General features: G+C 39.0%; 1 protein-coding gene across 1 annotated transcript; it reads right to left on the bottom strand.

Annotated features, from left to right (window-relative positions):
- On the bottom strand, positions 1-9899 carry LOC21405242 (peptidyl-prolyl cis-trans isomerase FKBP43). The gene is made up of 12 exons (XM_024163242.1): positions 9807-9899; positions 9456-9529; positions 9044-9282; positions 8491-8621; positions 7913-8177; positions 1936-2157; positions 1579-1776; positions 1215-1461; positions 1051-1132; positions 901-942; positions 480-528; positions 1-395 (listed from the first exon to the last, which is right to left on the bottom strand). The coding sequence occupies exons 1-12, from the start codon at positions 9817-9819 to the stop codon at positions 314-316; spliced, it is 1644 nt and encodes a 547-aa protein (XP_024019010.1). The 5' UTR covers positions 9820-9899; the 3' UTR covers positions 1-313.
- Positions 9900-11006: the final 1107 nt, after the last annotated feature.

Genomic DNA, 11006 nt, shown 5'->3' with positions numbered 1-11006 from the left:
GCCAATAGATGTTTTCGTGCTTTCAGCGCTTTTATCGTTCTCAAGTTTTTTCTAATTTTATCTTTCTATGGACTTTTGTTCTCAAGTTAAAAACACAAAAGTGCCTAAAATAGTTAGTTTAAGCAAAACAACTGGCTTAGATTGGCCGTACAGTTTTTTCTTTCCAAAATTTCTTAGAGATGCAAACTTCGCAACACAATAACAAAAGCCATCTCACCAAGACAAAAATTGAGGTCATTACCTGAACATCCGGAAACTATATATCCAAACTTCCAAAGCCAAGAACTACCAACAATATAAAATCCTGAGTTAGTCAACGTACTTTGAGCAGTTCAACTTCGTATACCAGCCACGAGTTCGGTGGTACTTTTTTGCCATCTCCTTCGCTCCCATAACTGCCAACACAGACATCAAAATGGAGTTGGCTCTCAATTATCAAAGAAAGAAAATTAGAAATGAGAAATTCCAAGACATAATACCCCATTGATGGTGGGAGAGTGAGCCTTCGTCTTTCACCAACTCGCATACCTGGGAAGAGATTTCGACGACAAGAAGACAATAGTAAGAACATAACTATGCAAGTTCAACTGTAGTATACAAAGGGGAAACTGTTTTGGCTTTCTAGGTCTAAAACCATCTTCCGGGAGTTTTTGGTTGACCTTTCAGAAGAGTTTTGACTCTCCAAAAGACTCGAAACTTGTACTAGATATCTAGATTTTGTAAATTTTATTATAATATTTATTACTCATTAGATGTTTTAATTAATATTTTGGTCGCATTAGATTCTTAATATAATTCTAATACTAAATAAAAAGCTATAGCTAAGATATAACCTGTACTTTCCTTCTACTAAATACAAAACTAAACGAAAGCAATGGCAAAAGTCATAAAGAAAATTACCTTCAAGACCAACATCCCAACCCTCTAAAACTATTCCTGCACCTGTAGAAAGCAAACTCAAGTTTAAAAAGAAAATATAATACCAATGATAGATAAAATAATAATTATAGGGCATTCGCGAGTACTGATTGCTTCTGATATTTGCAATACCTAAGCGAAACTTGTAGGGATCAGAGTCAATATTTGAGTCAACCACTTCTCCATCCAACTTGCCAACATAACGGACACTGATCTGAAATTGAATCGGACTTGTAAATTAATGAACTTATGTGCTTATTATCACATCAATAGCCTATGGAGACAAATGCCCTTACCTTTTTCCCTGAAGTAGCAACCTTGCCATTGGGTTTTCCCGGTTCTAGCTCTTCGATGACTACACCATATTGCAAGGTTCGAACCTGAGCCGCATTCACATCAGGCTTCTTGGACTCCACATCTATGGAAGAAGTGTTCTTTTCTTCAGCTGGTAGTGGAGGTGTGTCTGTATTGACAGTCTCTCCGTTCTCTTGTGCTTTGCTCTTTTTCTTCTTCTTTTTAACTTTCTTTTCCTCAGATTTGTTTCTGTCAGAAAATCCAGTGTGTATTCAATATCAGTTGACTGAATCAAAACAAAAAAAGTATCATGACAACTGGAAATAATCATATTAATCTCGTAATCACTGAAAATAACAAACTCACTGATCATTGGCTAACTTATGGTTTTGTTCACTGCTCAAGGACAGATCTTTGACAATGCTTGCATCTTTTGCCCCATCCAGTTGGTCTTTATTCTCTTTGGCATCACTCATATTGTCAACCTCAACATTTTTCTTCTGATGCTTCAGTTCTTTCTTTCTCTTCTTCTTTGGTCTTTCATCATTTTCATGGGCGAGATCACTGTAAGGCAGTAAAAGAACAATATTTGAAATTTCACCTCGCTATTCCAATTATACAAGATGAGCAAGGCCAACAGAATGGAATTTTTTTAAAACCCTAAAACTAAATAAATATCTATGCATGAATAAATATCCAAAGTACAGGAAATAGAAAAGTCACCTATCATTCAACATCTTATGCTTTTCTCCATCTTCTGCCATTAAATTGAGGCCGTTACTATCAACTTTTGCCACAACTTGCTGGGTGTTGTCTTCTTTAACTCCGTCACTTTCATAAGATTTACCCTCTGTTGACCGATCTTTTCGCTTCTTCTTTGGTGTTCCACCATCTTTATGGCCCGTGTCAGAAGTCTGAAGCTTTTCAACAGGCAGATCAGCCTTCCTGCTTTAAGACATCCCAACAAATAAGACAAAAATAGAGATCCAACAACTAAAATGGTTAACTAAGGAACCATAACATAGAAAGATGAAAATCCCAGCATAGTTATAAGGGCTACAAGTTTTAACTTTCTTATTTCTATGAAATAGCTAGAAAGATGCAAAGCAAAGTAGTTGCTTCCTCTGTGCATTTAGTTTGTGGAAGAATGTGTTTTACACGTGTACAGACTAAATTAGGAAGGTTTGAATATAATAGTTAGTTTCCCTAGAATTATTTCCTTTTTTAGTGTGATATCCCACAGATTATAGGATGTGATTGCCGTTTCTAAAGGCTAAGGCTCCTGTATATAAACCGGTTGTAATTGTCATGAAATAATACAATTTTTCCTCTCAAATTACCACATGGTATCAGAGCCTTAGGCTCTTTTTCTGGGAACGGAAACCCTAGCCTCCATCGCCAAGGGTTCCCTTTTTTTTTTTTTTTTTTTTTTGTCATGCTGCCGAGGGGGTATTCTAAAACCCTAGCCTTCATCGCAGGGTTCTCTTTTCTTTTTTCTGTCTTGTTGCCGAGGAGTTTTCTAAAACCATGCTTCATCGCCAAGGGTTCCTTCTCTATTTTTCTGCTCTGTTGCTGAAGGACTGTTTTGTATCACTACCGCCCTATTTTTTTTTTCTGCCTCAATCATTCTGTTTTTTTGAAGTTCCATTGATTCGCTGCTGCAACTTTTGACCTGCCACTCTGTACGGTTTTTTTTTTTTTTTTTTTTTTTTTTTTTGCACGGGGTGTACGGAATTGTACGGAAATTGAGGAAGCTTTCGTAAGAGAGTGCCTGAATTGTATCAGCCTTCATCGCTGATATTTTACTTGACTCAACCGGCCTTAATTGCCTTGGGACTGCTTGGTTTGATTGAGGATGTCGGGGGTGGTAGAAACAACAGCTAGGATACAGTCGGAGGATGCAGAAATCATTAGGCCTCAAGCCGGGGAATTGCATAACATTCAGGCCACATATAGGCTGCATGGAAAAAACTATCTTAAATGGTCCCAACTTGTCCGGACTGTGCTAAAAGGGAAAGGAAAAATCAGCCACATCTTAGGGACAAGGCCAAAACCGGAAGATCCACGATTTGGAGCGTGGGATGAGGAGGATTCGATGATCATGGCATGGCTATGGAACTCCATGACTCCAGAGATTAGCAATACATGTATGTTCTTGGTCACTACCAAGGATGTATGGGATGCAATTCAAGAAATGTACTCCAAGGCAAATGATGCTGCCCAAGTATACGAAGTCAAATTAAGACGATCGCTGCAAAACAAGGAGAGAGGACTGTCACTGAATATGCCAATCAAATGAAGGCTCCGTGGCAAGAACTTGATCATTATAGGGTGATTAAGACCAAGTGTCCCGATGATGCATCAATTTTGAAGGAGTTTATTGAACAAGATAGAGTTTATGATTTCCTAGTTGGACTAAATCCAGAATTTGATTTAGTTAGAATTCAGATTCTTGGCAAACAGGAAGTTCCAAGTTTCAATGAAGTGGTGGCACTCATCCGAGGAGAAGAAAGTAGAAGGGAATTGATGCTTGAACCAAAGGGGATTGACAGTTCAGCTTTAGTTGCTAGTAACAGCAATAAGACAGCCACAAATGCAGAAAAAGTGCCAGCGGTCGAGAATGGGAGGACCAACCAGCCAAAGACTCAAAACCGTGACTTCAAAGACACTCTATGGTGTACCTACTGCAACAAGGCACACCATACTCGTGAGCGGTGTTGGAAATTGCATGGAAAACCACCAAGCCGCGAGTGGGGACAAAAAGGAGAGCAACCGAGGAACAATGGACGAGCCCAGATTGTAGCAGTGCAGCCGCATGAAGGGACATCACAAGAGATGGGAAATCTCAGCCAAGAAGAAATTGAGAGGGTGAGATCACTTATTGGAAATCTTGAAAAACCATCAGGTACTTGTTCACTGACATATTCAGGTAAACTTCCATTCTCCATTGGATTAAATGTCTTGGATATAGCCTTTACCAGCTCTTGAATTATTGACTCGGGAGCTACCAACCATATGTCATCAAAATTTTTTTCCTCATATACCCCGTGTCCAAGTAATAGGAAAATAGTCACAGCCGATGGATCATTAACTACTGTGGCAGGCATAGGTGATGTCAAGATAAGCCCGTCACTATTGTTAAATAATGTTCTTCCCGTCCCTAGGCTAACCACAAATCTTGTTTCCATCCAAAAGCTCACTAAAGATTTGCACTGTAAAGTGGTTTTTAATCATAGTTATTGTGTATTTCAGGACAAGGATTCGGGGAGGACGATTGGACATGCTAGAGAAGGGGATGGGCTCTACTATCTTGAAACACCAAGTCAATCCAACACTACCAAGGGCATAACATCTCATTCTTCTATCTTAGAGTGTCTTTCATCCAATAAAGAAAAAATCTGGCTTCATCATCGCAGACTTGGACATCCATCATGTAGGATTATTAAACTTTTGTTTCCTTCTTTATTTAAGGGTCTAGAGGTTGAACATTTTCATTGTGAAGTGTGTGAACTTGCTAAACACAAACGTGTATCTTTTCCAATCAGTAATAAAAGAAGTTCCATTCCTTTTGATCTTATTCACAGTGATATTTGGGGTCCTTCCACTATTTCCAATGTAAATGGAGCTAATGGTTTGTGTTGTTCATTGATGATTGTACTTGAGTCACTTAGATCTTTTTGCTTAAACAGAAATCCGATGTCAGCACTTCTCTTCCAAATTTTTATTCTATGATAAAGACTCAAATTGGGGTCAATATCAAAAGATTTAGGTCGGATAATGCTAAGGACTATTTTAATCAAGTCTTAACTCCATACTTTCAGAAAGCAAGAATAGTACACGAGTCCTCTTGTGTGAGCATTCCACAACAAAATGGAGTAGCAGAATGGAAAAATGGTCATCTCCTCAATTCAACAAGATCCTTCTTGTTTCAGAAAAATGTGCCTAAATCTTTTTGGGGAGAAGTGGTCTTACAACCGCCCATATCATAAATCGTTTGCCTTCTAGAGTCCTAGGATTTAAAAGTCCAATGGATGTCCTTTCCAAGTCCTATCCAAACCTACACACCACAAATAATCTTATTCCTCGCATATTTGGGTGTGTGGCATTTGTTCATGTTCATAGTCAGAACCGGGAGAAAATTAGATCAAAGGGCATTAAAATGCGTGTTTGTGGGATATTCTTCAACTCAAAAGGGGTATAAGTGCTATCATTCTCCATCAAAAAGGTTCTATGTCTCAGCTGATGTGACCTTCCATGAACAAGAATCCTATTTCACTGTTCCTTATCTTCAGGGGGAGAATTCAGTAATGGAAGATAAGGATAAGGCAGATTTTTTGCTTCTTGATCTGCCATCTTCACCACTTCCTGTGTCAAGACAGCCTAGTCCCATGGATGTTTCTACCGAGCCTACTGAAAATGTTCCTCCCACCGAGCCCATTGAAATTCCAAATCCCGAGCCTCCTGTAAACCCACCTACAAACCCGGCCCTTGATAGTGTGAGATTTGGCAAAGCAAAGTGTTCTCGAGAAGGAAGAAGGTTGTCCCTGAATCTGTGCAAGTCCAAGACTCCAACCTAAATCCTGAGAATGAGGTAACAATTTCTAATCCTTCTTTTCAATCTGAATATGAGATAAACAATGATGACCAGGACCTCCCTATTGCTATCAGGAAAGGAGTTAGAGAATGCACAAACCGACCCATATACATTCTTGCACATTTCCTATCCTTTAAACACTTTTCACCATTCCATAGAGCCTTCCTTGTCAGTTTAAACACCATTGCCATCCCTGCCAATTTATCCAAGGCTTTAACCAATGAAAAATGGAAGCAAGCCATGAATGTGGAGATGGAGGCGTTGGAGAAGAACAAAACTTGGGAGTTAGTGAAGTTACCTGAAGGAAAGAAACCCGTAGGGTATAAATGGGTTTACACGGTAAAATATAGAACAGATGGATCAATAGAAAGATACAAGGCTAGGTTGGTGGCGGTTATACTCAAACCTATGGGATTGATTATCAAGAAACGTTTGCTCCAGTTGCAAAGATGCGCACTGTTAGAGTTTTATTGTCACTAGTAGCTAATGGTGATTGGGATTTGTAGCAGTTTGATGTCAAGAATGCATTTTTGCATGGAGAACTGGAGGAGGAAATTTATATGAAAGTTCCACCAGGATATAATAAAGGGTTGACTGCTGGTACAATATGTAGACTAAAAAAGTCCTTGTATGGACTTAAACAATCACCGCGATCATGGTTTGGGACGTTTGCTAGAGTAATGACAGCTATGGGATATAGGCAGAGTTAAGGAGATCACACTTTGTTCATTAAACACTCAGCTTTAGGTAAAGTTACAGCCCTATTGGTGTATGTTGATGACATAATTGTGACCGGTGATGATGATAGGGAGAGGCAACTTCTAAGTCAATGTTTAGCTAAGGAATTTGAGATCAAGACGTTAGGAAGATTGAAGTATTTCCTTGGGATTGAGGTGGCTCATTCTAAGCAAGGCATTTTCATCTCTCAACAAAAGTATGTTACAGATCTACTCAAAGAAACCGGCAAGACAGCATGCAAACCAGTGAGTACTCCAATAGAACTGAATCTCAAGCTTGGAGAGGTAGAAGAAGATGCTATGGTGGATAGAGAGATGTATCAACAGTTGGTGGGGAGACTCATTTATCTTTCTCACACTCGGCCAGATATAGCGTATGCGGTGAGTGTGATCAGTTAGTTCATGCACAATCCAAAGGAAGTTCATCTACATGTGGCATACGGAGTTTTGCAATATCTCAAAGGGACACCGGGTAGAGGTATCCTTTTCAAGAGGAATGGAGGGTTAGTTCTTGAGGCATACACAGATGCTGACTATGCTGGGTCAGTTGTTGACAGAAGATCAACTTCAGGTTATTGCACCTTCCTTGATGGAAACCTAGTGACATGGAGGAGTAAGAAACAGAATGTGGTAGCACGGTCTAGTACTGAGGCAGAATACCGAGCAATGGCTCAGGGTGTGTGTGAACTACTATGGTTGAAGATTGTTCTAGAGGATCTGAAGATTACGTGGGACGACCCTATGAAACTTTATTGTGATAACAAATCTGCAATTAGCATAGCTCACAACCCGGTGTAGCATGATCGAACGAAGCACATCGAGATTTGTACACCTTATGTATCTACACATGGCCAACTTGCTGATATACTCACCAAGGGGTTAAGTAGTTTAGTGTGAGAGTTTTGTATCCAAGCTGGGAATGGTGAATACCTATTCACCAGCTTGAGGGGGAGTGTGGAAGAATGTGTTTTACACGTGTATAGACTAAATTAGGAAGGTTTGAATATAATAGTTAGTTTCCCTAGAATTAGGTTTGATTTGGTTAGTTTCCTTTTTTTGTGTGATATCCCACAAATTATGGGATGTGATTGCCGTTTCTAAAGGTTAGGGCTCCTGTATATAAACCGGTTGTAATTGTCATGAAATAATATAATTTTTCCTCTCAAATTACCACAGTTAGCATACTCATCGCCTATTGTTCCCACAAGGTCATCATCAAAGATGACAAAGGCTTACTTGAAAGTTGAAACTAGTAGCTTTTGTCTAAAAGAGTTTTAGGGTTCTCGAATGATAATTAACGTAGCTTGTACAAACCAAGCTTGTATCATAAGTTAAATTGTCAGAGTTATCAGATAAGTGGGACCCATACCTCATTGGCAGACCACCTTCATCAATTCTCGTGTCAGCATTTTCTTCTCCATCCTGTATACCTTTCTTTGCCTTCAAACAAGAGGAAATGGGGACAGAGTCTTCATCTTCGCTAGTTAATCCTAGAATTGCGGAGTTACGATTTGCAGTACTTTTTCGCTGGTAACATCCCTCATCACTAGAATCACTTAGTTGGTACTTCTTCCTAAGTCTTCGCCTACGATTGCCCTTTCTATTCTTAGCTTTCTTATTTTCCAAACTCTCCTCTATAATCATAAGATTCAGACCAGCAAATTCACAAAAAGGAAAAGAACTTCAGAATAATTATTATTATAATATAAGAAGAAAAATGGCGAATAATTATAAATATGTTTTTGGATGGCCCTTTACTTGATCAAGAAGCATATGCATGTGGAATCTTGCCTAACAAATGTTCATAAGAAAATTAAAGAAAAAAAACATATGCATGCCAATCTTGCCAAAGCTAGTCCCAACGGCAAGAAGCCAAGAACCTAATATGTAAGAAAATTCAAAGAAAATGAAAAACCCAAGATCTATGCAAGTGATAAAGTACCATACCTCCACTGGAAACAGGGGAACGTGGGAACACTAATGGCTCTTCATCATCAATGAAACTATCATCGTACTCTTCATCACTACAATCGGATCTATGGCTATCTGTGTCAGCAATATCTTCACCATATGATTCTCTGGCGGTCAAAGTAAAGGAAAACAAACATAACCACACTTCAAATGTTCAATCAATTACATAAAGAACAACCTCCAACCACCATAACCATATGAGGATCAGATGTGAGGGAAAAAACAAAAAACAAAAAACAAAAAACAAAAAAAAAAAAACCTCTTCACTATGTTTTATCTATGCCTTTCAATCTCCCAAAAACACAAAACAAGAAAATTAAAACACCTCAAATAGTTACAAAAAAACTACTTGGCAATTGGGGTAAAATCTCCTGTTTTTTTGAGTTCCCCTATATTTCCTCTTCTTTTTTCCCCTAATTTTCCATGCAACCAATTACACATACATATATGCTAGTATAATTAAAAAAAAAAACACGAAAATGTGACATGCCAATGAACACACAAAAACGAAAATAAAAACAAAGGATACGATTCTTCGTTTAGAGTGTGATACCGACCACCACCACCACCGAGGTAGTACCCAGAGAGGTGAATGCTCCGAGGACCAAGAACAGAGAAGATAACTTCATCAACCTCCTCAAATTCCAAATTCAGTTGCAGTGACTCAGCCTTCTCAGGACACAAAGAGCATAGAAAAACAGGACTTTTGTTTCCCACGTTACACTGAAGAACACTTTTCGTAGTTGCCTTACCCAACCCCAATGAGGCCTAAGCAAATCAAGAAAAGTATCACAAACCCAAAACCTCAAACTATATTATAATATAACAATTAACACCCCAAAATGAAACTAATCTAATGTCATCAACTTAATAACTGTTCAAAAACATGGCCAACACAAAACTTAAAAGAAAATTTTGTACTTTTTAGTGAAGAGCGTTACCATAGAAACATGAAGCCGACCTTTTGAGTCATCAAATTTGTGAGTAAAAGGTTTTCCCGGCTTTACTTCAATTCCTGAGATATAAAATCAATAAGCAAACGGTTTAGAAACACAAAGCAAAATCAGCGTTTGGCAATTGGCGTGTCCTACCTCGTTTGGTTGCCCAGAAAAATTAATGATGAAAAAGATTGAAGAAGGTAAAAATAAGCTCAGCCAAGTCAATCAAAAAGAAATTAAAAAAAAAAAAAAACAGAAGTTTTCTATTCCTGGTTTTCCCACGAATTCTCGGCAACGAATCGGGGCAAAAGTTCAGAGAAAATGAAATTGAATGGAAAATGGGTTGAATCTTACCCCAGAACGCCATTTTCCTTCTCAGAAAGAGAGACTGCGAAAACCATAAACCCAGTGAAGAGGCTTTAAAACCCTAGAATTTGAATACCAAGAAGAAGAAAGGAGGAGGAAAGGAAGCGAATTAAAATTGGCGGTGATTTTTTATGGTGGGGAGTCGTGGGACCCAGGTTAGATGACGTGGCAAGTTTTAATTGGTTATTGAGAAAAAGGCCGGGTGTTTTTATTTACAAAAAGAATACTGATTAGAACAATTATCTTACAACGAACACTGTTTTTAAACTACCACGTCAGCAATTAGGTCCCACATGAGTGCATTGTTAAAAATACCCTTTGCATAGCCATAAACCAGACATCTTTTGATCTTTCTTTCTTCCCACTGAAAGCCCTTCTCTCTCTCTCTCTCTCTCTCTCTCTCTCTCTCTCTCGGCTTGCGGTGGACGCGCGCAGGAGTGGGGGCTTCGACGACAGAGATCCAGGGTTGTGGCGCTGGTGAACGAAGGTCTGGGGCTTGTGGACATGAGCCACCATCCGGTTCCATCACTGTATCCGGCCGTCGAAGACTAACACCGTCCACAAATCGCCGTCGCTGGCCCTCCCAAGCCCGAATCTCTGCAGCGTTGGGCCCTTCTCCTAACCCCACGCCCATACCCGTCCCTTGCAACGCTTCTCGTCCCCGCCCTATCAAGTGCCGAAGGCTGTATGGTGATCCGTACTACCCGCTGAGCATGCCGATCCAGGTTTACGTCTACGACATGCCGTCCAAGTTCACCTACGATCTGCTCTGGCTCTTCAAGAACACCTACAGGGACACCTCTAATCTCACCTCCAATAGCAGCCCCGTCCACCCGCCTCATCGAGCAGGTAGTTCTTTTTTTCTTTTTTTTTCTTGTTCATTTATTTGTCTCATCTTTTCTTGCATAATTAGGATTTCTTGCTTGCATTTTTTTTTTTTCGCGAAATGCTTTATATTTGATCATTAGTGTGAAATTATTGAATTCGAAAAGAAAATTTTGTTCATTTGCTCATTTCCTTTTGATTTTATGTTCTTGTTTAATTTTGTACAGTTGAAGGAAAGCTACTTTTTATTTTTCTCTTTGTTAAGTTTATTTCTCGTCGTTTTCTTGCATAATTAGGACTATTTTATTGCATTATTCTCTTTAAATGTTTTTATTTGATTATTGGTGTGGACTGATTGGATTA

This window comes from Morus notabilis, unplaced genomic scaffold (genome assembly GCF_000414095.1).
Source record: "Morus notabilis unplaced genomic scaffold, ASM41409v2 Scaffold594, whole genome shotgun sequence".
In the NCBI taxonomy this organism is placed as follows: domain Eukaryota; kingdom Viridiplantae; phylum Streptophyta; class Magnoliopsida; order Rosales; family Moraceae; genus Morus; species Morus notabilis.
Note: the sequence above shows the minus strand (reverse complement) of the source record. Positions and strands in the feature narration are given on the sequence as shown.